Source organism: Quercus robur, chromosome 10 (genome assembly GCF_932294415.1).
Source record: "Quercus robur chromosome 10, dhQueRobu3.1, whole genome shotgun sequence".
In the NCBI taxonomy this organism is placed as follows: domain Eukaryota; kingdom Viridiplantae; phylum Streptophyta; class Magnoliopsida; order Fagales; family Fagaceae; genus Quercus; species Quercus robur.
Window position 1 is genome coordinate 38374687 of NC_065543.1, and position 27917 is coordinate 38402603.

The 27917-nt window shown below is 35.6% G+C and overlaps 2 protein-coding genes and 1 pseudogene across 8 annotated transcripts; 2 read left to right on the top strand and 1 right to left on the bottom strand.

Annotated features, from left to right (window-relative positions):
• The first annotated feature begins 797 nt into the window (after positions 1-797).
• On the top strand, positions 798-11376 carry LOC126702750 (tyrosine--tRNA ligase, chloroplastic/mitochondrial). 7 transcript variants are annotated; one of them, XR_007647837.1, is made up of 4 exons: positions 798-927; positions 7216-8638; positions 9848-10412; positions 10471-11376. XR_007647837.1 is itself a non-coding variant. In XM_050401572.1 (2 exons), exons 1-2 carry the CDS (start codon positions 7160-7162, stop codon positions 10506-10508), a joined length of 1491 nt encoding a protein of 496 aa, XP_050257529.1. In that variant the 5' UTR covers positions 7069-7159; the 3' UTR covers positions 10509-11376. The 7 variants fall into 7 exon arrangements, 2 of the variants coding, with proteins under 2 accessions (XP_050257529.1, XP_050257528.1); XR_007647833.1 differs by lacking the exon at positions 798-927 and having other exon boundaries at positions 7068-8638; XR_007647835.1 differs by lacking the exon at positions 798-927 and having other exon boundaries at positions 7068-8638; positions 10497-11376.
• LOC126702753 (glycine-rich RNA-binding protein 3, mitochondrial-like) lies at positions 948-4546 on the top strand (annotated as a pseudogene).
• Positions 11377-16364: 4988 nt separating the features above from the next.
• On the bottom strand, positions 16365-22589 carry LOC126701364 (uncharacterized). Its single transcript, XM_050399412.1, has 4 exons — positions 22413-22589; positions 20682-22337; positions 19338-19765; positions 16365-17249 (listed from the first exon to the last, which is right to left on the bottom strand). Exons 2-4 carry the CDS (start codon positions 21559-21561, stop codon positions 16449-16451), a joined length of 2109 nt encoding a protein of 702 aa, XP_050255369.1. The 5' UTR covers positions 21562-22337; positions 22413-22589; the 3' UTR covers positions 16365-16448.
• Positions 22590-27917: the final 5328 nt, after the last annotated feature.

Consider the following 27917-nt stretch of genomic DNA (forward strand, 5'->3'; position numbering starts at 1 on the left):
AATTTATTCTTTATCGTTAAATCATAGCTTTATTTTTGTTTTCTTAGAAACTAAAAAAAAAAAAGAAGTACAAATCAAATTTACTAATTTTGTATATACACATATCAACTTAGCAACTATAAAGAGAGAGAAGAAAGATCAGAAATAGGAAGAAAGAAAGAAGAGAGAGATCATAAAAAGCATTATTTTATTTTTACAATTTTACTAGAGTAGCTTCTAAATTTAAGATGTTACTGTAACTTGATTGTAAAAATTTTTACAATTGAAAACCCAAGTAATGCATCTCTTTTGTGGTTTGATGCTATTAAATAGGATATTGGGAGTTTTAGAACTTCCAATGCTAATGCTCTTAAGATTTGGACTCAAAATGACTGCAAATTAAAAATAATAAGAACTAAATTAACTACAAGTTAAAAATATTACAAAAAATTAGACTGCCAAATATTCTATTTTTGTAAAAAATTTCACTAAAAAGCCTTCGTCCAAACTTTTTCAATTATGTTAGTCCCTTTTTGGAGCTCGAATTTGCTTTCTAAGCAAAACCCGAATTTACCAAAATCAAGTTCTAATCACAAGCTTGACTTATCTTGGAACTTTTTTTTTCTTCTTCTTCTCTCTCCCTGCGATAATGCCTGGAATTAGAGTGTAGAGTTTAAATTCAAGCTCCAAAAGTTGCTGCATAAATAAATAAATAAATTTGGAATTTTTTTTAGATGCTAAAATAGAATATATGGCAAAAATCGCCATATCTTTCTACGAAATTTAAATTAACATGTCACATAAAAAAATAAAAATAAAAAATAACATGGATTAATAAGAACCAGTGAACTACCAGCAGCAGAAGCAGTAGCCACTATCTTTCTACCAAGAAATGGCCGCCGCCTCCACCACCACCAGAACTCTCCTTCTCTTCTCCCCATTCAGAACCTCCCTCACCTCTTCCTCCGTCATCCTCAACAACTACGATTGGTGGAAGGAGGTCAAGCTGTTGGATTTTTTGAAAGATGTGGGGAAGTACGCTAGGGTTGGGACTATGATGGCGAAGGAGATCAGCGTGAAAAAGCGGTTGGAATCGGAGCAAGGAATGAGTTACACCGAGTTCACGTACCAACTGTTGCAAGGCTACGATTTCTTGCTTTTGTATAAGAACGAGGGAGTTAGGGTTCAAATCCAAACCTCACACGTAAAACCCATACCCTCCCAACAAAAATACCCACACTTCCAATGGCTCACACCCAATAACTCCAAATAATACGGCCCAGATCTCTCCAATCCATCCTTAAATCTCTCCCCCCTTCACTTTATAAGATAAAACCCTCCCCCTGAATCTCGAAATCTGTTTTTAGGGTTTTAGACTCTCTCTGCACTCACTGTCACTACCAAAAAACGCAGAGAGCCTGTGAGAAAGAGAGCCTCATAGCTCTCGATTCTACTTCCCATTTTTTGGTAGGTTATTGTAATGGCTTTCTTAAGTAAAGTTGGAAATCTGCTTAGACAGACTGCGAGCAAGCAGATCAGCTCAGAATTTGGTGCCTCGAAACCGTCTTTCTTTCAAGCTATACGATGCATGTCAAGTTCAAAACTTTTTATTGGAGGTGCCACCAAATTGCATTTATTAGTTGCATTACGGCTTTATTTCTTTGTTGTTAGATTTCTTATCTTGTATTTTTCAGGTCTTTCATATGGCACAGACGATCAAAGTTTGAAGGAAGCTTTTGCTAAGTATGGAGAAGTTGTTGAAGGTGTGTTATATTTATCACATGTTTAATCGTTGCCTCTTCCTTTGTATACTTTTGAAAAAGTTATGCTCGAATGCATTCGTCTTAATCTCTATAAACGGCATGTTGTGCGATTGATTAAGTTTGCCTTCCCTTGTTGTGGTATAGTGATATGGGTAGTGTGCATAACAAAAATATGTGTTTCGAACTTCATAAATATTTTTCAAGTTTTTTTTTTTTTTTTTTTTAAGTAATAAAATGGTGCATGTGTTTTTTGGGTACCTTTGACTTTAATGGGTTTGGGCAAGTGGCATTGGTGTCTTCTCTATTTCCTCCTCCTAAAATTTCTCATATTTTATGAATTCAGTTCATGGTACTGAGGAGTCACAGACATGTCAAACTCTATATGAGATATGTCCAGAAATGAAATAGCTATTCTTTCAAAATTACATTCTCCAGGGACAACTTGAGATGAGTCTTTCATCACAGCAATGAATAGATTTGTGGCTTAAATTCCTCATATTTTATGAATTCAGTTCATGGTACTTAGGAGTCACAGACATGTCAAACTCTTTGGCATGTCCATGAACATGGTTACATGCATATACGACTATATGAGATATGCCCGGAAATTAAATAGCTTTTCTTTCAAAATTACATACTCCTGGCTCTGGGGCAACTTGAGATGAGTCTTTCATCACAGTAATGAATAGATTTGTGGCTTAAATTCCAAAAAGAAAAAGAAAAGGACAAAAAGCAGAACAATCTTCCATGTCCACCATAGCCGATTAGGGCTTGAAATCATGGCCCAAGCAAAATGTAATAATCATGCCTTTAAAGATTTATGTGGATGAAAGGTGTTGGCAATGGCTGGTGGTGGGAGGTGGTAGTGTTGTGTCTTCAATGGAAAAGGGAGAAAGAGTTGAGGAAGTGGAGATTGTAGGGTTTGGGCATTTTACTATTTTTCCCTTAACACAAGTCTTCATTTTCTTGCCACCTATATAATGGGTCCTGATTAGGCAACGTGCCGATTCTGCTAATAGAGTGGTTAATTTGTTTTGAATTAAAATAATTTGTACTCCTTGCCACCTGGTTATTGTTTTATTTGGTCTTTGAGAGAACTGTGGTTGCATGTGGAGGGTCTGTAAGGCTGAAGCAGATGTGGGTTTATTATCCTTGGGCTTTTGATGCTGAACTGTTGTAGGCTTGAGTGGTTATTCCTAATTAGCCATAGTACTAGCCTTGGGCTCCCCAAAAATTAGTATGATTATCTTGATACCTTTTTAAAGGTTTTCCTGTTTGTTATTTGTTTTAAGCCTAAATGTAACATAAAATATGTCCTCTATATATATATATATATATAACATTTAATTTTGCTATATTCATGCCGTATTGTATACTAGTTTTTCAAAAATTGCCATGTTGACTGTAATGTATTGTGCCTGTGTCCTGTATCTGGTAGAAACATAAGTACTGGAAATACATACTGACTGAAGTTGGCATTTATTGTAGCAAGAATCATTATGGACCGTGAGACTGGTTGATCCAGTGGATTTGGCTTTGTTACATATGTTTCAAGCGAGGAGGCCTCCAGTGCTATCCAGGCCTTAGATGGACAGGTAATGTTACTGATTTGTTGCTCTTCATTTGTTAATCTCTTTGTCTGTAAGCTGTGATGGATAAAGCTTGGTTATTTGGAAATTTTATGACCTTCTCACTCTAAAGCTGTTGCCAAAATTACCCCAATGACCATCCTTGCCTCCACTAATGATATCACCTAGCTAACAGCTTTAACTTAGCATGTCCCTTTCACAAGCAGCATCACAGCGAACTTCCATTCCATGCCAGTTTTAGCATTGCAACTGCTATGTTCACTTGTGTTATGGGAAGTGGAATTTAAAAACCTGTATGATGAGTGGTAATGCCATTGGATTGTCAAGTCTCACACTTGAGGACTTGGATCTTTGAAACACCCAATAAAGTACAAAACCGGACTTGCAAATATTGGAATTACTTCATAGCTAAGTAATCCATGCAATGCAACTGATGTCTTAATGGTGTTGGTATAATAGGTGTACAGTAACTCGTCTATGCATGGCATAGAAATGTGTATTAATTATAAGAATTATGATGTTGCTGAACTCCACCCTTGCTCTTTCCAAGTAAATTACAAACGTGTTTTATGAATTGGTTTGGCCTCTTTTAATCTATTGATTATTGCTGGTAATTTTTAATTGATTCTTTCCTTTTTGCGGTATCATTACCTCCTAGGATCTCCATGGTCGTCAGGTAAGGGTGAATTATGCTACTGATAGGGCTTGTCCTAGCTATGGAGGTAGTGGCTACAGTGGAGGTGGTGTTGGTTACAGCAGCGGTGGCAATTATGCCAGTGGGAACAGTGGATGCTATGGCAATACTGGTGGGAATTATGATGTTTCTGGTGGTAGTGGTAACTTTGCCTCTAGGGATGGCAGTAAAATAGCTGGTAGTGGATTTGAAGGAAGTACTGGACAGGGCTTTGGTGGTGCTGATCAATTTGGTACCAGTGAGAGCAGCAGTGGGGGGGATGGTGCAGGTGGAGATTGTTGACAAAGTTGCTTCTTTGGAAGGAAACTTCAGGATGAGACTGGTTATTTTGCCAAAAGAGCCTGAAAATAGTTGAACCTGCCTTCCCCAGTGTTACTAGTAGACTTTCTTTGTTGTAGTTTTTTCTTCTTTTTCCTTGAACTATTTATTTTTATTTATATTGGATTTGGCTCTGAAACTTGACTTTGATGCACTCTTCTAGTGTGTTTTCCCGATGAGAATCAAAGAATGTTAGAAAATAATCTCTCTCTCCGTCTCTCGTGTGTTTGTGTTCTGCTACCTGAAAGTGTTACATATAGAGATAAATGTGCATAGAAGATCAAAATTATGTACTATCAATAGTGTTCAGCGGTTCAGCCTGAAACTAGATTTGTTTGTCCTTTGATATATTGAGACTGTTATGTACTCGTTTGTATGTGAATTTAACCATTTTCTTCTTTAAATCCTTGGATAATGGTGCTACCATGTGTGATACGCTGATCTCTAATGTGGTGAAGACATTCCTTTGTGGGTATTTAATGACACTAATGGTTTTGTTTTTTCTTGGACCAAAGACAGAAAAAAAAAGTTCCTATAGCTGTGGTATTTGCGTATTAGAATTTAGTTGCTGGGGAGAAAATCAGTATTTGAAACAAAACTTATTTGCCTATTAGAACGAGATGTTTACTGTTGTTTCATGTTTACTATGGAATAGGATAAATAAGGTGAGACCTATGCCTAGTGCAAAGAAACAACATCAAAACAGTGCTCGTTGTTGCCTCTGCGCGGCACCAACCTAAACAAGGCTGGAACAAAACAAATTTTGACAGTGTAACTTTTGAGGATACTAATGAGGCTGGCTTAGGGGTGGTGATTCGTAATCATCATGGTCAGGTCATGGGGCTTCTTTACCAGGTTCTGTAGCTATGGTGGAGCTGTGTAGCTGCTAGACGGCCATTGAATTCACACTCTAAATTTGAATTTTCAAAACTGAAACAGGAGACAGCAGTGGTAATTAAAATGCTTAACAACTCCAATTTGAATCTATCAGCAGGAAGCTAAATTGATGGCCAAAAATATGGAGCGTTTTCTGTCGCTCATGTGGGAGGACATGGAAACAAGGTTTCTCATGCCTTAGCAAGGATAGCTTTGACCTCTTCTACTTTGCTGTTTTGGTTGAAGGATGTTCTACCAGACACTGAAGCTTTAGTTTGTAATGATCTCAGTTCGGTTTAATAGAAGTTTGAAGTCTTGATTCTCAAGAAAAAAAAAAAAAATTTGTTGCTGTTTGTGGGTATCGGGAAAATTTTGTGACCTCGTAAAGTTCCAAATCTTTTCATCTTTTGATCAAATAGAAAGGTTCTTTTCTTTTTTCAGTCTATTTTGGGTCTTTTCTTAGCTTGATTGTAAAAAATTTTACAGTTGGAAACCCGGGCAATGCATCTCTTTTGTGGTTTTGGGGTTTGGTGCTAGAGAGCATTTGCAGCAGTGGAGTTAAAAAACTATAATGCTATGGAGGCAAACCTATAAATTTTAGCTGATTTGCTACAGTGCACATCTATCTATAGATGTGCAGTATAGATGTGCACTGCAGCACACATCTAAAAAAAAAAATTTTTTTTTATTCATCCCTCGGATTAAAATAATACTGCTTTGTATATTTTTTTCATTTCCTTCTCTCTCTCTCTCTCTCTCCGGGTTCTCCTTTCTTCTTTCTTCCTCAATTTTTTTCTCTCTAGCTCGCTAGCCATCTCCCTCATCCCTCAGCTCGCCGGCCAGCTCCCTCATCGTCGATCTGTTCTGTCGACCCACCCCAAGCCCCAAGCCGCCGTTGGGTTTCATCGTTGATCGTCGTTCCAAGCTCTGGGTTTCATCGTCGAAGCCGCCGCTACCTTCCTCGTCATGGGTTTCGTGGGTTTTTCCGTCGATCAAGCTTTGTTTTTTTTTTTTTTTTTTTTTTTTTTTTTTTTTTTTTGTGGATTGCTGGTGGTGGTGGTGGTGGTGGTGATGGTGGCTGTGGTTGTGGCTGTGGCTGAGGAAAAAGATTGGAGATTTGGGTTTTTTTTTTCCCCCTGCTGTGGACTGGTGGTGGTGGTGGTTGTCGCTATGGCTGATGGTAGAAGTGATTGTGGTTGGTGCTGTGGGTTTTTTTGATATTGGTATATATTATTTTATTGTAGTGGTTATAATATTTTATTGTGATGTTTATATTATTTTATTGTGTTGAAAGTTAAAATAGATCTACTGCTGTAGTATATGTATAGGTAAAATAGATAAAGTAACTTTTATAGATGTTAAATAGCTAAAATTATAGATCCACTGCTATGGATGCTCTAAAATATGATATTGGGAATTTTAGAATTCTCAATTCTAATGCTCTTAGATTTAGATACAGAATGATTGCAAATTGAAAATGTTAAGATCAAAATTAACTACAAGTTAAAAATATTACAAAAATTTAGACTGCCAATTTTTATTTTAGTAAAAAATTTTATTGAAAAACCTTCTTCCAAACTTATTTAGTCATGTAACTCATTTTTAGAGCTCGAACTTGTTTTCTAATTTAGACTCTCGAGTTTTAAACATGAATATGACTTATCTAGGAACTTATTTAGTTACAAGGTATTTTTATTTTTTTGCCATAATACCTGAAATTAGAGTTTAGATTTAAGTTCCAAAAAGTTGCTACATAAATAAATAAATAAATTTGAATTTTTTTTTAGTGCAAAATAGAATATATAGCAAAAATAGCCGTATCTTTCTACCAAATTAAAATTATGTCACATTAAAAAAAAAATAAATAAATAAATTAACATGGATTGAGAACCAGTGAACTACCAGCAGCAAAGCCGTAGCCACTATCTTTCTACCAAGAAATGGCCGCCGCCTCCACCACCACCAGAACTCTCCTTCTCTTCTCCCCATTCAGAACCTCCCTCACCTCTTCCTCTTCTTCTTATTCTTTTCACAATTTCCCAAAACTACCCTTCTCCTCTTTCAAAACCACCACCACCTCTACCTACACCTATTGCTGCTACCACTCCTCCACACAATCCCAATCCCAATCCCAATCCTCTCCTTCTCCTCGCCTCAACAACAAAAGCAACAACAACGTCATCGAAATCCTCCAACAACGCGGCCTCATCGAGTCCCTAACCAGCCCTGACCTCCACGACGCCGCCGCCGTTTCATCCTCACCTCTCAAAGTTTATTGCGGTTTCGACCCCACCGCTCAATCCCTCCACCTCGGCAACCTCCTCGGCATCATCGTCCTCTCCTGGTTCCACCGCCTCGGCCACCAGCCCGTCGCCCTCATCGGCGGCGCCACCGCTCGCGTCGGCGACCCCTCCGGCAAGTCCCTCGAGCGTCCCGACCTCGACCTCGACTCTCTCCGCCGCAACACTCTAGGGATTGAGTCCACCATCGCCAGAATCCTCTCCGAAAACTCAGTCATCCTCAACAACTACGATTGGTGGAAGGAGGTCAAGCTGTTGGATTTTTTGAAAGATGTGGGGAAGTACGCTAGGGTTGGGACTATGATGGCGAAGGAGAGCGTGAAGAAGCGGTTGGAATCGGAGCAAGGAATGAGTTACACCGAGTTCACGTACCAACTGTTGCAAGGCTACGATTTCTTGCATTTGTACAAGAACGAGGGAGTTAGGGTTCAAATCGGCGGTAGCGATCAGTGGGGAAATATCACCGCCGGAACCGAATTGATTCGGAAGGTTTTGCAAGTAGAGAAAGGAGCGTACGGATTGACATTTCCTCTCTTGTTGAAGAGCGATGGAACGAAGTTCGGGAAATCGGAAGACGGCGCGATTTGGTTATCGCCGGCGATGCTTTCTCCGTACAAGTTTTATCAGTACTTCTTCTCGGTGCCGGACTCGGACGTAGTGAGGTTTTTGAAAATGCTGACTTTTTTGGAGCTGGAGGAGATTGATGAGTTGGAGAGGGAGATGGGGGGAGTAGGTTACGTGCCAAACACGGCACAGAGGAGACTGGCGGAGGAAGTTACGCGATTCGTGCACGGGGAGGAAGGGTTGATGGAGGCTATAAAGGCAACAAAGGCATTGAGGCCTGGGGCGGAGACGAAGCTGGATTGGGAGACCATTGAGGGGATTGCAGAGGATGTGCCATCTTGTTCTTTGAAGTATGATCAGGTGGTGAATGTTCAGCTCGTTGAGCTATCGGTTTCTGCTGGTTTGTTTGAGAGCAAATCGGCTGCAAGGCGGTTGTTGAAGCAGGGGGGTTTGTATTTGAATAACAGTAGAGTGGATGGTGAGGATAAGAGGATTGAGGCCGAGGATATTGTCGATGGGAAAGTTGTTCTTTTGTCTGCGGGAAAAAAGAACAAGGTGCTCGTACGGATATCTTGATTCTTCATTGCTATAATTCAAATACATTTGATTTTAAATTAAATTAGTGAGTGAATTCCTTGTATGCTTAACAAAATTTTGGATTTCATGTTATGTGAGAGACTGTGAAGTTATAATCATGAAATGACTGACTTGGGACCAATCTGATTCTTTTTATCATGGACTGTCTATGTAGTTTTTGAATACCTTGTCTGAGTTTCCGATTTCATAATCTCAAATTTCTGCAACATATGAAACAATGCTGTGGTGGGATGTCCTTTCTCACTACTCAATTTACTTTCCACTTTTTGTTTACCTTGTCAAAAAACTGGTAGTTGCAGAAGTATTCGAGAGATATCCTCTTGGTTATGTGAAGTAGAACCTGTAATTGAATCGGCTGCACCCAGAAGTAGGCTGCTCAAGCTTTAGCTTGTTTCTCCTATGAGTAGTCTTGAGTGTGTCTTCTAACAAGCTGTTCTCCTGTTAAGTTCTCGAAGATTGAATATGTAAAGATCACCGAGTCAAGCCCAACTGGACCTCGCTTACTACTCTCTCTCTCTCTAGTTTTATATCTTTTTTTTAATCTGAGGCAATGGAAGACATCAATCAATTTATTATAAATAGAAAGTAACTCAACCTTGTAAAGGTGAGTTAATGATTTTTACATTTTTCAACAATGATAGTGTAGAAGTTATCATTTGTCTTAATATATTATGGATTTTGGTTTTCCTTGTTTTGTGTTTTGTTATCAAAATAGGCTGTTCAACTCATAGCTGAGACTTGAGACTTTTGAATGACCCATATGTGATTTTTATATAATTTTTAGTTTCATTAAATGGTTGTTCTTATCTGGGATTTTGATGATTTTATATTTTCATTTACTAAAAGCTTTCTGGATATGATTTCCTCACATTTATCTTCAATCTTGCCAACTTGGGATCATTGATTATTTGTTATGACTTTACAAATTAGTTAGCCAGTAATATGAGGTATCATAATTGTAAATTGTTCATAATGCAGAACGCCTCTATCCACAAATTTGCTAATCTATGTTAGTTTAAATAAATATTTGAACTTTTCCTACCTATCAAAAAAAAATATATTTGAACTTTCCCATGAATATATAAAAATTGTTTATCAAACTTTTCTATGCATCACACGGGTTAGTAACTAGTCTTTCAAATATATTGAATGGTGTTTGCTAATTAGGAAAAAGAGATTGACCAGGATGCTGGAAGCACCTAAGGTTGCAAAGTTTGGATTGGTGATTCCAATTACAGGATTAGGTTTCATGCGGTTTTGCAAGCTCCATCTGATGTTTGGGTTGTTGTGATCCTCTACAAAGAAGGGTACTTTATGAGAGATCTTAATACTAAACTAATTTTTCTTGATGAGGATTGTAGTGATGTTTGTTGGAAGTTTCTGATAGAATCCCAGAACGTACATGGCTGATGTGATTTTTGGAAGAGTTGGCAAAAAAATAACCAGCAACAAAATTTGTTAAGATAATATCAACAAATTGCATTCCTAACTACCCTGATCGTAATCTTCCTACTTTGTTAGTGTATAACAATGGTGCAGTGAAAGCAAATCATGTGGGCTTGCATAGTTTTGGCTGAGATGCTCTCCTGAAGGTATCTTGTATTTAAGCACACTTTGCATTGTCATTAGTTTATGTATTACCTTGCTACTTCTTTTAATCAATTGTTATTCTTTTATATGAGATATTTGCATCTCCGTGTGAGGCCACTTCTACATATATTCAAAATCTAAGGTGCATTCTTATTTGCTTTGAGGTGTGAGGCCAATTCTACATATGTTCGAAATCTAAGGTGCATTCTTATTTGCTTTGAGGCAGTGTCCGGCATGAGGATAAACTTTGGCAAATTTGAATCTGTGCCAGTAAAGGAGGTTCAGAATATTGAGGCGTTGTTGGGTGATCCTGGATGCTGTGTATCCACCCTACCAATGAAATATTTGGGGCTACCTCTTGGTGTAACATTTAAAGAGGCATCAATTTGGGATCATGTGCAAAGAAGATTAGCCGGTTGGAAGAAATCGTATCTATCTAAAAGGGGTCATCTCACTCTCATCAAGAGTACTTTATCTAGCCTCCCTACTTATTTTATGTCTTTGTTCTCTCTTCCAGTGGGTGTGGCAAAAAGAATGGAGAAACTTCAAAGAGATTTCCTTTGGCGTGGATTGGGGGAGGATTTTAAGTTTCATCTAGTAGGATGGGAGTCTTCCTGTATTCCTATTCGTCAAGGAGGTTTGGATATTAAGTGTTTATGTCTTATAAAAAAGCGTTATCAGGCAAGTGGTTGTGGCGCTATGGATCTGAGGAAGAGGCCTTATGGTGTCAGGTAGTGGATGTGAAATACGGGTTAGGCACTTGATGTTCAAAGGAAGTAAGGGGTCATATGGAGTGGGCCTATGGAAATACATTCAGAGAGGGTGGGATAGTTTTATGCATTTTACACATTTTGATGTAGAGGAGTTCCTTGAGTTTATGGACTCGCGGTGCACTAGATAATTGTTTTGTTTTCTTTAGCTCTCTTTTCTTGTATACCCTGTACTAGATCTGGGTTTTTTGTTTTTTATTTATTTATTTTATTTTCATCAGGTGATGCTAATTAAGCTACAAAGCTCTTAGCAATTTAAGTTATTTCTAAACATGATATTAGTTGACATTTACTGTTGTAAACTGGAAATTAATCTTTCTTTTGTAGATGTTTTTAGTATGATCTTTGAGGTTAGTTTGCTGTGCACTAACAGCAGTGCCTATAATATTGGAACTTAAACTTGCTTTTAAGAACTTCAAATGGTGGAATATTTAATTTTTTAAAATAGGTTTTGGCCCCAAGGAGAGGGAAAATTATCTTATGGAGAGGTTTCATGAAGTCACTCTCTCACAGCACGTGGGACTTACACATCTATGCATCTTACATACTATGAGAGGATGGTCTCACGACTCTCATTGAACCGAGAAGTTATCTTATACATCCTATAAGACTCCTGTGAGACTAAACTGTGGGGCCCACATGTCAGTCTCACATGAGTCTTATAAGACGTATAAGATAACTTCTCGGTTCAATGAGAGTCATGAGACCATCTTCTCATAGTATGTAAGATGCATGGATGTTTAAGTCCCACGTACTGTGAACCGAGAAGTTATCTTATACGTCTTATAAGACTTCTGTGAGACTAAATTGTGGGGCCTACATGTCAGTCTCACATGAGTTGTATATGCTGGACGTATACAAGATTTTTTTCCATTGAACCACTCCATGTATGGGATTAGTTAGAACCATTCATCTTACTTTCTTGTTCTTCAAGCATGCATTGCTGAAGAGAAATTTTGTGAATCATGTCCTGGAAACTGCAGTTGAAAGTCAACATTAACTTTGTCAGTTGAACTTTGTGTATGGTAGGAGTAGGAGATGTTGGTACTTAAAATTCTAGGCAGTATTATTGTATGTTTTTTCTGGTAGTATCATTTTGTCAAATCCTGGACACTGAATTTTTTTTACTCTTAAAAACAGGTTGTGAAGATTTGAATCCATGACAACCAAACAGTCTATTGTGGACTGAATTTCAAAAGATTCCATTAGATTCAATTCTACTTCTGACCTCCCATTGAATAAGACTCCCAATAACTTCCTCAGCTGATTTTACCTTTGTGAATTAAAGGATTACTGTGCTGCCAGACATGGTAGATGACACACCATAAAGCCAGCCTGCAAAGTTTAGATTCTAAACTCTTGCCTCTCAACTGATTAGCACCCCAAAGGCCCAAACAAAAACTTCAACCCAACAGATTTTAGGGTGCCTTATTTAGCACCAACTCATGATAGTTTTCCAAGTTCTTGAGAAAGAACGCTAAAAAAAGAAGGTGCTCACGGCTCTCCAGCTGCACCAAGCTAAGTTTACTTCGAATTAATTAAATAATGGCCAGGTCCTCATATCTGGCAGGGTGTCGACCCACTCACCGTCCCTCAACACACTAGAAGCTTTGGCATCTAAGGAGCTAGCTGCATCATACAAAACTCCTGTTAAAGGAGCCTGGAAAATACTTACATAGATATAAGTCATATAACAAAAATATAAAGGGACAGAGGTTCATCTTGTCAAAGCCATCTACCCCCTTTGAAATAGCCCACCCAAATGTCCCAACTACCATTGAAGGCTACTGAAATTTTGGGGAGGTTATGTGCACTCTCAAGCCATTTAGCACCCACCCCCCACCCCCCCAAGGGGACACCAACAGCATAAAAATTTGAGAATGAAATTGCAGTCAACAGAAAAAACATGGCGTTTGGATTGATGAAAATTGAGTTATATAACTCAATTTTTATAAATCAAACTCAAAAAATGTGAAGCCCATTGAAACTTTAGACAGATTTTTGAGTTAAGTTTTCATAACTCAAAACTCAAAATTTGAGTCTGAGTCATGAAAATTGAAAACACAATTTGAGTGTTTTCAAGTTATAAGATTTGGGTTTCAATGGCACTCTTGTAAATACTCAACCTTGGTGGGAGCTACAGTAGTGTGCGGTCAAATCAGTTTAAGTGAGACCGTTAGACACCTTTTTTTTTCTTTTTCTTTTTTTTAATCTCAAACACAACAACTTTCTCTTCTTCACTCTTTATGCAAAATGGGTCCCACCACTTTATGCAAAATTTTGAGTTATAGAGACCAAGGTTTATTTGGATACCGTTTATTTTGCTGAAAACTGAAAATTTATTACTAAAATACTGTTTTAAGTTATGAATAGTGTCATGAGACCTATGATTTACCTTGAAATCTGCGTTTTCACAAGTTTAGCTGGGTCATGAACAGTGTCGTGAGACCTAGCCAAAAACGCAAAACGCACAATAATTTTAAGGCAAACCCACTCCAAGATATGAAAAAAAAAAACAAGTTTTAGTTTGAGTGAGTGTAAAAATAGAGTTAGAGAAATGAGTTATGGGAATTGAATTTGAGTTATGAGTTATGGATGATGCTCAATCCAAACAGGTTTGGCTGACTTTTAGACTTGTGATAACTCTTCACTATTTCCAGCATCAACGCAACATTTTCTGCTATGTTCCTACCAGGGGCAAATGTTGTCTAGTATTTGATCAATCAAGTCATTCAAGCAATATTTCAATCTGTTGGCCAAAATAGTGGTGATACACGTATAAACTATATTGCAACAGGAGTTAGGCTGAAAGTCACCAATTTTAAATGGGTTAGGGACCTTAGGAACCAAAGAAAAAATTGTTGCATTAACCTCACCAAGTAATTTGCCTGACCTGAAAAAATGATTGGATGGCTTTGACAATATCCTCATTGACCACACTCCAAGCCTTTTAGAAGAATTGAGCTGTGAAGCCATCTGGAGCATGAACCTTCATCTCCATCCTTATTGAAAATTGTTTGCTGAATTTCTAATTCAGACACATCTTCTTGCATTGCAACTTTCTGTTTTTCAGTAATTCGATTAGAAAGAATCTGGGAGATTAAAGAAACACCATATCTGCTGAGATTGCCAGCAGAATTATCAAGTGTCAATAGAAGTCCTCGGCCACCTTCTTCATAGCCTCAGGACCAGCAACTGCTTCCCTTTGATTATCAACCAAAATATGGTGCATCTAGCCTTCCTTATAGTTACCATTTTATGGAAGAAGGAAGTCTTTTGAACCCCTAGAGTCAGCCATTTCAATCTAGCTTTCTGCTTAAATAAACTCATCTTAGCTTATAGTAACTAGTAAGTACTGGTAAAGGTATAAACATTCCCTCTCTTTTGCAAGAAGATTAGTATCGCCAATATAATTGAGCAAAGTGGCTTTTACCCAATTGAAGATCCAATATGGCTCTTGCAACTTCCTAAGCAATGCAACCAAACTACTTTAGATTACCATAAGTGTCGCCAATATTTGATGTGTAATTGAAGGAAAAAAACCACTTTAGATTTCCACCTCATTGCTGTCCCAGCACGCACCTAAGTATTGCCACCTTTCAGCAATGAACTTTTGGATTCTGAGTAATTTACTCCTTCACCTTAGTTTCGACTAGTTAAAGAGTGGATATTTTCTTTCTATTCAACAAATTTCTCGCCTCCTTTTACTTAAAGGGATCATTGAGACCCCTAGTATTCCAAACAAGGGTCTTCATATCAAGAGGAAGGAGAAGGGATAAAACTCCTCTTTGAATCCCCATTAATCTCACCAACCTTTTGACTTACCCTTATCATTTTTGCCTTTATTTGGAAAGGCAAATTCTAAAATCTACTGAATGGTAATAGTGAAGTGAGTAGCCACCACTTCTACAACATGCTCTTTCTCTTTCTTCTTCCATATTTTCCATACCTTCACCATTGCTTGGTTTTTCTGATACCAAAGCTGCAAATGAATTACTCTGAACTACACCACCTCTGTTACTACTTGCATTCACAGGAGTACCATTTTGCACTACCTTATGGCTTTTGTTAGGCATATCTTTCTAATGTGATTCACCCCACAAATTCACCTTCCATCTCATTAGCCGTACTTCCCTTGAGAACCCAAACCTTCCTCTCTTTTTTGACAAAGATTTGAAGGATGGCCAAAAGCCTTGCAGTGAGAACATTTGATGGCAACCCATGAGGTTGACTTCCAGTTCTAGAAACTTCCACCCCCATATCCGTAGTCATCTACGAATCAATATCAACTTCAACAAAAACTCTGGCATATCCAATACGCTTCTAATCCTCAGTAACTTCATTTGTATATGATGGTCTGCACATACCACTTGCAATGTAGCTCAAGAAAAATGGATCCTAATATTCTACAGGTAAATGTAAAATCGTAATCCATTAAGGGATCTTAGAAAGAGACATCTTGGAGCCTTGCATTCCTGGAGGCCAGTTTATGAGGAATAACAGCTGATTGAAGATGTACTAGACCTTTTTTATCCAGGACAACATGGATACCAATGTCCTCAAATATGAACAAATAAAGTCTATTTACACAGTAAGTCTGCACAGAACCAAATGAACTCCATAGCAGACAAAAAAAAAGGAGGCTTAGCCAAAAATTGACCAAGAAGACTAGCCTCGCATTTTGCTACTGGAAGCTTAACTACAATTTTCACATTTCCGAAACTCAGGTTTGTTTAGCAATAAGCGAAACTAAGCTCACAGATACAAGCAAAAGCTCTCAAAATCAACAAGATTCTCACAGACACACTCTTGGCCTTTCCATCTCACGTTTTTTATTTCATAGATAGACACTAGCGCCGCAAAACCTGGGGCACACAATCGTTTCAAACCTTGGATATCCAAAGGGGCTACCAGTATTTAATAATTAAAAAAAAAAAAACAGAGAATAGAAAGTAAGATTGATGGCTGGAATGGAACACATTTTAAAGGCTTTATAGATGTACATGAAAAAAGAACCAACTTGGATTGTTGGATGGTTGATGAAGCATGTAATTATAGTATGTACAAATATATACCCAAAAATATAGACGCGTGCACACACATACACATACTGACTCCCATAATGAGACAAGCAATGCTGGTGCTGATTTCAAGTCTTATATTTTTAGTTTTAGAAAGTTAGTGTGCGCACACATACACATACTGACTTCCGTCATGAGACAAGCAATGCTGGTGCTGATTTCAAGTCTTACATTTTGAGTTTTAGAAAGTTAATCAAACAAAACGAGGAAATAACTGGACAAAAATAAAATATGAAATAATCCTTAAAAAAATAATAAATGACGTAGTATTGAATGAATATCCTCTTCATATACCCTATACACTGCAAAAATTAATTTTGTTTCAAGTCAATGCTCACTTTCATCCATTAAAAACAACACTCTTTGTGCATTTAGAACTACAGGAGAACCTTTCTTGGTTTTCTCCACAATCTGCTTGATCAACTGCTTCTCAATTTCATCATCACAATCACTATTTTCATCTTCACTTACACAGACATCATTAAATTCCTTAACCTCGGATGTGTGCCCTCCAAATGCTTCCATCTTACTGGAAAAAAATTCCATAGATAATGTATCATCATTGATTGCAAGATGTGGTATTGAACCACCTATCCCACCATTTTGATCCCTAAATGCATGTTGATCCAATGGATTGAAGCCCTGTTGATGCTTATTTTCATGGGCTACTAATGATAAATCCTGGTCTTCTGAATCATCCATCTTCATCAGCTCTATATAAGCCTCATTGTATGCATCTAGAGCTTCCTCTGAGAGATTCATAACCAGAGGCTGGGTGATAGGATTACATTCATTTGCAATTGAACATTCTTGGGTAGAGGAATATCTCGGTTCATTGCTTGAGAACTCCTTCCAAGAATTCTTATGCCCTGATTCCACGAGTTTTAACTTTCTCTGGCTGTGTTGAAGGGCTGTCTCAAGCTCCTGCACACGTTCTTCAAGTCTAGATTGGATAACCTCATGCAGACGCAAGCTGAGCTCTCTGGGTGAAACAGCATAGGTTCCAGAGTGGGGGGTGGAGGCGTCCCTGGCATCTTGATTTGACTTAGGTTGTGCAGCAGCTTGCCCATGGATCATGTCTTCTCTCAACTCACCTTGAGTAAAATCTGCTACAAAGTCTGGGTCAAGCTGCACATATATCAAGCTCTATTAGCACTTCGAAGCAAACAATTCAACTAGTTTGTCTTGCTAAGGGGGAAAAAAAGAGAGTAGATTCACAGAGAAAAAAGTGATTTGAGCAATATCCATGACATTGATTAATGTTATCTAAGTATGATCCCACCTAAACATGGCTGCTTCCTTCTGTGATAAAAATTTGTTGTTGAAAGGCTGGAATCAACAACATGACCATAATTATAATAAAACTTGATACCTATGTCATTGACACTAGTCTGGCTCAAGCACTATTTATATGCTGTCATGTTGATGGAGTGCTTGAGTAACAGAATAAGTCAAATAACTACAACTACCTGACTGAATGACCCACTTTCACGTTTTGGACTATTGACAGTGGCAAATGCGACTATCCATAGAGTGGATGAAAGAACAATGTGAGTACTTTTATCCTCTTTATAGGGGACAAAGGGGGAGGGGGGGCACTCTAGGGTTGAACCCATGGAAGAGGGGGATTTGACTATCCTATCCTGTACCCTAGTGTTGCCGTTTGATTCTTTTAAAATAAACTTTAACCAAATACACACACACATTACAATGGAAAATGAATCTTGAAAAGATCTAAACTGACATTATTTAATGCAGTATTCTTGAAATAAAAAGCTACTTGCTTTCAAAACTACCCTCTTCAATTTACACTCAGGTAAAGCAAATTAAAAAAGGGGTATTGACTTCAAATTAAATAAAGGGTAAGTTAGGAAAGTTATAAAAATTGTCCATTGACTTTTCAAAGTGAACAATATTTTGGAACTTCCCAAAATGGAGTTATGGACAAACAATATGGGACAAAGGTAATACTTGAATTCCATTAGATTGGACAAGATGTGTCTCGGCTTTAAGCAATCTGGAAAGTTTTAATCCTCAACTAACCTGATAAGGGCATTTTTCAGAAAACTAGAAATTCCTAGATACCTTACCAATGAGGGGATCAATCAAAATACTTAAAATTGAATATGGTATATTAAAGTCAAGATAGAAAGTAGGGCGGGTATTTCATTAACATTATTGTACATTTAGTTCAAATAAAGAACTTAGGTGGGGGGGGACTCCTTTAAAAGATGTCTTTCAAGAATTATTCGGTATTGCCAGTAATAAGGAATCTTCTGTGGTAGAGCTTTTATCTTCCTCAGGGAATGGTTTCCATTGGAATGTTAATTTTGTTCGTCCAGTACAAGACTGGGAATTGGAGTTGGTGGTCAACTTTTTGGATTTGATTTATTCTGTCTTGGTGAGAGGGAATGGAATGGATCAATTATGCTGGAAACCTTCTGCCAGTGGGGTTTTCAATTATACAGATAATTTGCGGAAACGCATGGTAGTTGTGTTGGATTGGTGTTGCATGTGCAAGAAGGATGGGGAGTCCATTGATCATTTATTGTTACATTGTCACGTAGCTAGAGAGTTGTGGAATATGGTATTTTCTTTATTTGGGGTTCGCTGGGTTATGCCGTGCCATGTTGTGGACCTTCTTGCAAGTTGGTTGTATAAATGTAGCAGACGTAAGTCCTTGGTGATTTGGAGTATGATTCCTCATTGTATTATGTGGGGAATTTGGCGGGAGAGGAATGCTCATACTTTTGAAGGATGTGAGAGATCAACTCATGATATGAAGTTGTTTTTTCTCCAAACTTTGCTAGAGTGGACAAATGCTTTGGGTGTTTTTACTTTTAATTCTTTGACTGATTTGTTAGATCATTGTTCTTTCTTTGCTCTATAGTTTTTGCTGTTTTTTGTGCTTTGGCTTTTTGTATTGTTTTCTTTTTTCAATGAAGTTATATTACTTATCAAAAAAATAAAATAAAGAACTTAGATTTAAATTGACATAATGAAGAATTATATAACTTCATAGGCAGAGTTCTATGGCATTTGTCTTTACTAGATTAGATAAAATATCTTCACATTATTTGATTTCTTTAAACAAGAAAAAATAATTAATGATACAGCTAAACACCTAGTCTAACGTCAATGGTAGAGCACCATTGAATGGCGAGGCTATGTTATCAACCTTTTACTAAGAATTCAAAGATAAAGAGACGGGCTTACCTCAACAATATCAGACAATCTTCTGTCCAAACTACATGCACTGATGTTTAGTCCCAACCTCTCAAGTTCTGCTTCAAGCTCTGCTTCAATTTTACTCATAGTTTCTGAACTCTCCTCTGCCTTCTGATCATATGATTTTTTATCATCATATTTTGTTGAACCATCTAAATGCATTTCAGGGTAAAAAGCATTTAGAGCCCTGTCACAGGAGTTATCACATGTATCCTGAGATTCGTAGTTATCATTAGCCAGTTCTTTCACAGTCATTGAATCTTTCATCTCTAGTTCCTCTTGCAGATCTTGAACCAAGTTCTCAGTCTGCTTCAACACCTCTTTCAGATTGTCTACTTCTCTTTTATTTGTCAAGATAGAAGCTATTATGCCAATAGAAATCCCAAGACAGAAGAGAATCATACTATCTGGTGACCCTGATGAGTGTGAAAGTGTAGGGAAATGACATGAATTTTACTACCATCATAGAAACACAACCAAAGTCATAAATAAAAAGAGTATTGGACACAATTAAAATAATATAGAGAACTGGAAGCAAGAAAGAGAGAAGAACACAAGGGATTGCATGGTTCAGCCAACAGCCTACATCCACAGGATAAAGCCCAATATCTTGGGGCTCTTGAGCCATTACATTACCATAAACCCAATATCTTTAACATTTACCATCATCCTAATTCATTGGAGTCTCAACATACTTCTTTTCTAGCATAGAGATTTCAATCAGATATATTTCCAAGAGCTTTGTAACAGTAAAGGCTGCATATTTTTAAAAGGAATAATACCACAAGCTTGCTCCATCAGCACACGAAGTGCACCACTAAATGCAAATGAAATCTACCAGTATCCAATATTAATCATAAGTTTGTCAAATCCTTGAAGCAAATGGAGCAAAGACATACACAGTGGGCTCTCTAAATTCTACAATCAGTTTCTCATGGGAACTTTTAATGGAAGGGAAGCACAGGAAAGATTGCTGTCTCCACATCTGATGTAGAAACTTCAATTCCAACATCCCAATAAGGATTGTTGTTGTGCTTTGTTGTGATGGGATTTAAGAATTATTGATGTTAATTAATTTGGAATTTGGGAAAAGAATTAAGGGGGTTGGATGTTTAAATCCAAGATTCTAGAAGAGTAACATCAAAACAGTAAAAGAAGAGGAGGGGGGGGGGGGGGGGGGGGGGGGGAGACAGAGAGAAGGATCAATTCCTTTCTTTTTTCTTTTTTCTCCTTCTAGGCCTGAGAAAAATCTTAGCATTGGTATAAGTCATTCAAAGAAATAGCATTTAGTGAATAAGCTATAAAGAAAAATCAAGGAAATGAAAACCATACCATCTTGTGAATGGATGCGTTTTCCATTCACCAGTTTAATTGAGCTACTCAATCTTCCACTCTGCCCCTTTCTTGTCTTTTTCATCTTCTTGGTGAACTCTAGTGGAGGAATGCCATACACATTTTCATTCTTTCCCAAGTAGGCTTCGTTATGCCCCTTGTTCTCCTTAAATCCACTTTGTGTACTGAAAGAATGACCATATGCTCTGTTGAGTATTCGGCTTCCATCGGAAACAAATAATGGCCTCATAGTTGGTGTAGATGCCGATGGAAGGAAACTAAATACATAGTCTTCCATTTCAGCGTGTACCTTGTATAGCTGAGCCATAAGACAACTTTCCAGGGAAGATACGGGTTTGATAAATTGCCTATTTGAACATTTAGTTCGAAGAGAGCTTCTATTCCTTGAAGGACCATGAAAAGAACCCAAAGGGCTAGTTAAATATTCATAGTTATCACTGATATCACCACTTAGCCTATTTCTAGCCTCATGCTCTAAAACATTTTCATTTGTTGAGCATCCTGGTGGTAAGCTGGATACATAAAGTAAATTGCGATCTTCATATTCTCCTGTGCACCCCAGCTTTTCACCATCAAACCCACTAGTGGAAGCCACTTCTACTGCTGAAGCACTATCAACTTGGTACATATCTGAATGCCTCCCATTAGAAACCCTTTTACTATCAGTAGAAACATCATCTGCTAGTTTCTGTCTTTGTGCCAATCGGTGGAAGGAACGACCTGGGGAGTTGGGTTTCCCACAATTAGAATCCCCAGATGATAACTCGGGTAAGCTAAACCTGTTCCATTTTGAAATATTTTGCCAATACTTAGCTAAATATCCAGCACCAGCAGCAACTGCAACCACCCAGAAATCCATTTCCTCTCTCTCCCTTCGACAGTAAATACACTACCCGAATTCCACAACAGAAAATTTTCTCTTTGTTTTAATTCTCAGCATAAAAAGCCCAAATACAGCAATTTCCATGAATCCAAAATCGAGGAAATAAAATTTCCAGAACCTAAGAATCAAAAAAGCTCTAACTCTGCAGGGGAAAATTTGGTTACAGAGTGTAAACTTAAAAACCACATCCACAGAAATAAAACCACCATCCCAATTCCAGGAAACAAATCTTCTTGTGACTCAATTTTCAGCATCAAAGCTGAGAATGTACCGAAATAACTTCTCTCTTGTTTTGAGTAGTAATCAATTGCAGAAATAAATATCTTAAACCCCAGAATGCAAAAGCAATCAAAAAACAACCATGTCAACAACTACTACAACAACAAAATGTAGGGAACCTTTCTGTGAACAGATATCAAAATTCCAAATAAGACAATCAATTTATAAACTCCAATTTCACAAACAACAACACCCTAAATAAAAGGCCCGTTTGTGAACACAAATCAAGAACCTAAACTATACCCAATTAAGAGCAACCTAAGTACTTGCAAACCCATCAAAGAATGAACCCCCATTTCCTCATAAAACTCCTTCACATATCATAGAACAGCAACAATCCCAAAAGAAAGTAAAGGGTACCAAAAAAATCCAAGCTATAACCTTTTGAGAACAGCCTCTTTGCTCCAAAACCCATCAATGGAATGAACCCATTTGGCCAATACCAACACAGCATAGACGAAGAAGCTGATGAACTGTGTGTAAAAGAGAGCAAGGCTCAGTGCTTTGTTTCTGACATTCGAAATAAATTTTAGAAAAGAAAAGCTTACTTTTTAAGAATCCTGGGAGTTGTGTGAAGCAAAATTTAACAGAGAAAACTTTCTAGGAATAGCCGAATAGGACGATGATGTTATAGAATCTTTGCTGATTGGATTCCTCCAAAGAATAAGACCCGTAGCTCCGTTATCTTCACCCACAAAGCTCTTACTATAATTTTGTTTTTGCAAATTGAAAATAAATTAATAAATACAGTATTTTACAATTTCTGTTTATCAGGAATTTTTTGTTGAGATAAAAAATGGTTTTTTTTTTTTTTTCTTTTTATTTTACATCATATTGTAGAAAAGAAAAAGAAAAAGAAAAATGTCACCCTACAGTCTACACATTCAGATCTTTTTCTTTTTTTAAGAAGAAAACTGTAAACTATATTAAGAAACGGAAGCCAAGTCGGCAAAAAAAAAAATTGTGTGGTAAGACATTTTCTATCCATATCGATAAACCTCTTATACTATTGCACATTCTTGGTATGATGGTTACTTTAGAAATATAAGTGCTTGTGAGAGTGTGGGAGGTAAGGATCGGAGTTCAAGTTTTTAGGAGGAAGTTTCGCACACAAGATTAAACTAGAGTAGAATTTTTATATTGTATATAAAAAAAAAAAAAGTAAATCTCCTATTAAAAAATTTCCAAATTTTTTCTCAAAAAAAAAAATACAAATTTAATATATATTGCAAAATAAAAAAGACCAAATTTTTTCTCAAAAAAAAAATACAAATTTAATATATATTGCAAAATAGAAAAGACATTGCCAAATTGGTCCGTTAATCACCTAAATTATCAACCTGTCATTTTTTTTACTTGTAATTAAAAAGATATTTTCTAGTAATTGTTTGGTTTATTATAATCAAGAAAAAATTTTACTTTGTCTTTCAATGATTATGTAAAGCCAATTTACACATTTAAATTATTAAATAAATAAATAAAAAAACCTATTTTACACATGATTTATATAAATCACATGGGCTACAAAATGGAGAATTATCCAAACACGAATTATTTGTAGGGAGGCTCACATTGATGAGAAATGATGACAAGACAATTATTGTATTCTCTCCCTTATGATTCTATGCTTTTAATTTGATTTTTTTAAAATTATAAAAGATTATAATAATTTGATTTTTGTCAACGAGTGCTTTACTACTTGTTTTCAAATATATATATATATATATATATATATATATTTAATACTTAAATTTTTTTTTTTTGAGATTGTACTTAAAAAAATTTAAATTTACATTGTCGACAAATCATATTACATAATATCATATATTATATAATAAAAGTTAAGTCCTAAAGTTTTGGTTGTACTTGTACCAAATGTCTATTTATTTATAGTTCAAGTAACTAAACTCTAGTTTTCACCAAGTGATTACCCTTTTTCTTTCTAAAAAACATGACTACCTTTTTCAAAAATTTAAATAAATTACATAATTTTCCTATAGTTTGGTTAGTTTTAAATTAATTTAAATTCATACCATCAAGGCATCAACAAATCTCTATTAGTAAAAATAACAAAGATTCACATGATTGTGTATATAAATATAAATACATGAGTGGTTATTTAAAATTATCTTTTTAAAAAATCTCTAACTCTATTGTCAAAATTTAAAGAGTACTTCTTTGATTAAAATTTTACTGCTAAGAGTTTGTAGAAATTTAAAACAAGTTTCATGATTTATTTTATATTATTTTAATAATTTATTTTAGAGATGGGTTGATGTAACTCTTATAAAGTTACATCTGGTGTAACTCTTATAAAGTTACACCTTTTTATAACCATTGATTTTCTTAAGATCTAACGGTTAAAAAGACACCACTTAAACATGTCATTAATATAGAGGCATTAAATGCCAAATTAGCTAATTTTCCTTAAAAACCTATCCATGTTCATCGTACCCAACACTTAATACTTTTTCTTTTTATTTTTAGAGAAGAACTTAATCATTTTCCTTTAAAGTATCCACCAGAACACCAACTTCTTTAAACAAATCTCATGATTCTGTTATTGCAACCAAATTTATGTGAGTGATATAATGGGTTCTAACTTCTAATTCAAGAATCATAGCGAAGGAAGGATCATTTCTTGGAAATTTTGCAAAGTTTCTATTCTCTACCCTCTTCTTAATCTTAAACATTGGAATTCCTAGGTTTTTGGTGGTCGTCACATCGGTGGTCAAATGCAAAGAGAGAAAGAGAATAACACAAATTGACCTCCGTTGATGCACCTGACCGTGTAGTGACAAACTATATTTTAAATCATGGATAGATAATTCACAAAATTTCTTATCATCTTAAAAACAAAGTGATATCCACCTATTTTTTAGACGAGTACAGATAACAATTTAAGGTTTGGTTTTACAACTATTAATATTAAATTATTAATTTCCTGCAAATCCCTTTGTTTATCTTCCTTATTTCTCTTTATTTATCCATCACAATTTTTTTTAATGGGATTTATCCATCACATTTGGTGGACCATATAAATATAAAATAAAAGTTGGGTCCTATACATCATTTTGACACTATATGATTTAATGTAAGTATTAAAAGTTATATGACATAATTTTGCTACGTGACTCAATATAAGAAAATTGGAACTAATAGCCTAGATGGTTTTTAGTGACATTCTATTATCCAATTTTTTTAAAAAAAATTAAATAAAAAATGATTAAAATGAAATTATTAAATTAAAATGAGTTTCGTTCATTTTAAATTATTGTATAACCAATTGTTAATATTTGATTTTTGATAAGAATTTGGACTTATCATGTGTGTTTGTTATGTAATTTAAAATAAGGTCTGTTCTTTTTTTTTCTTTTTCTTTTTAATTATTTGTTATCATTGAATTTTTATTACAGTATATTGTTATTTAGTTTACATATAATTTTTGTTTGGCGGTGTATCACGTGGACATAATATTAGTTATAAAAATATACATATAATCAAAATACATTTGTGCATGCAAGCCAATCAACTAGTGATAGATGACATTCTCAAAAAAAAAAAAAAAAATCTAGTGATAGATATCATTCTCCAAAAAAAAAAAAAAAAAAAAAAAACTAGTGATAGATATTCTTATTTTTGAAAAAAGATTCTTAGTTTTATTGGCATGCGTTATGACAAAACAACACTTCTTTTTAAACTATATAACTGGTTCTTAGTTTCTATAGCTATTTCTCTCTCTTAAAAAAAAAAAATTTACTTTGATTTTTACTTGAGTTATTATGTGATATTTATTGAGACTATGAGTCTAACATTTATTAAGTTTTAATGAAATTTACTAACAAAATGCTAAATAAAGCCACGAAATAATAAAATTTAAGTTGGATTTTGTAAATGAAAATTAGGAAAAAAAAAAATTACCACAAAGAACCACATCTAATACTATATACAAAAGCAAAACCTTTTCCCTGCAATTAAAGCGATGTTGCCACATAGGAAAACAAATCCATCTAACTTTCACCCACATTCACAATTAAAAAGCGATATCACTACACACCTTTGGTGTGGTGGTTATTCCACAAGTATAAATGTTTGTGGGGTGTGGGGGGTAAGGCTCGAGATTCAAGTCTTTAGGAGAAAACTTTTTACACATATACACTTAGATTAAGTTAGAGTAGAAATTCTATTTTGTATATAAAAAAAAAAAAAGTGATAAATTATACTGCTGTTTTACAACTTTAAAACACCATTTAATAGCCTCTCCATATAAAAAGAAAACCAATTGCTTCAAAAAATCAAACATTAAACCCATCCAAATAGAAAGTGGAGAGAGAGAACGATAGAGAGAGATCCGGTCAAGCATAGAAGGTGGAGAGAGAGAGAGAGAAAAAAATCTGAGAAAACAATCACACCTCTGCCTCCATTAGACCCCGTACCCTCCACCGGTATAATTTATGTTTTTTGGTTCTTTAAATTTGGGGTCAAATATGATTTTGATCTGGGTATTTTGGTTAAATTGGATTTATTATAGTGGTCAGAATATTTATTCTTTTTCTCCATGGTTTAAAGAGAGTAAAACGCAAAAGTAATTTTCTTTAGGTGGTTCTTTGGTAAGTTTTTAAATGGAACAGCTCAATTTTAAAGGTTGTACTTGATGACATCTATTCTTATGTCTTTCACTTCTTCTTGCTTGACATTTCTTGATGTCCCCAGGAAATATGACATGTGATATTCATCTCCTTAATTGTTGTATTTATCAAATTATTCAAAAAAATATAATTGAAGTCATGTCAACCATATAATAAATATTTTTAAAAAAACTTTATGATTTATTATACTATTTGCCAATGGTCACCTTAACATCTCTTTTATTAATTCTTAAGGGGTATCACAAATATCATTTTTGGACTTTTAACATGATTGGGTAAAATCATGTGCGCATCACATGATTAAATCTATTTAACTTTAATATTTTGTCCTAATTTTTTTTAATGATTTATCACAAATATAAAGTTATGAGGCATAATTGTTTAAGTCAAAATTTTAAGGGCTAAAGTGACACTCACATCAAAATCCGAGGATAAATAATATCTGTAAAAACTTTTTTTTTTTCTTGTTTACCAAGAAATCTTTATTTGACTACTAATCCAACTTGAAAGTCTTTTTCTTTAATAAATAAGCTTATATTTATATGCATCTAACCTATTTGTTAAGTACTTCAGGGGAAAAAAAAAACCTTATTTGTTAAATATTTCATAGTATACTCGTATCTTTTTTTTTTTTGGAGAGAGTTTCAACCTATAGCGTCCGCTCTTGATGATTGCTTTTTATCATCAGACCAAGACAACAATCAATTTTTGGTGTAGGCGGAGATTGAACCACAGATCTCTTATACAACCATCAGAGACTTTATCAATTGAGCTAACTGAAACCCACCTCATATCTTATTAAAACAGAGTATTTCATACTATATAAAATGACATACTGGTAGAGTTGTTGTTGTTGTTGTTGTTTTTTTTTAATGAATTAATTAATTGGCTTTGGATAAATGATGTTGGTGGGGATTAAAACCTAACCTACACCCACCAAAACCGTTGGATCACTTTATAAAAAGAAATATAAGAATTTCTTTATGTCACATATGACTTTTGGGTTGCTTTTGAATTGCATTTGTATGACTGGACATAATATCTCTTGAGGCCTTGACAACAAGAAAAAACAACAATGCTATGATTTAATTGGACCAACTAAAATAACCTCCTCACCCAACTCTCCATCACACGTCACATTCGATTTGAGTAGGCTGTCACTTCTTTTGGGGGGTAGGGTTTTGGAAATCTTGACAACCTCTTCCATCTTCCTATAGCTGAAAATATGATGGGTGCTTTTTAACTTGCACTTTTCCTTGAAGCTATCCATTCATAATGGAAGAAAATTTTTATACTACCTTTTTTTTTTTTTTTTTATAATAATTTTTATTAGGGGGTGTCAACCGAAAAGTGATACCAGATCCAATCACTCGACCCAATATGTGTTGTGGCCTAATTGTCGAT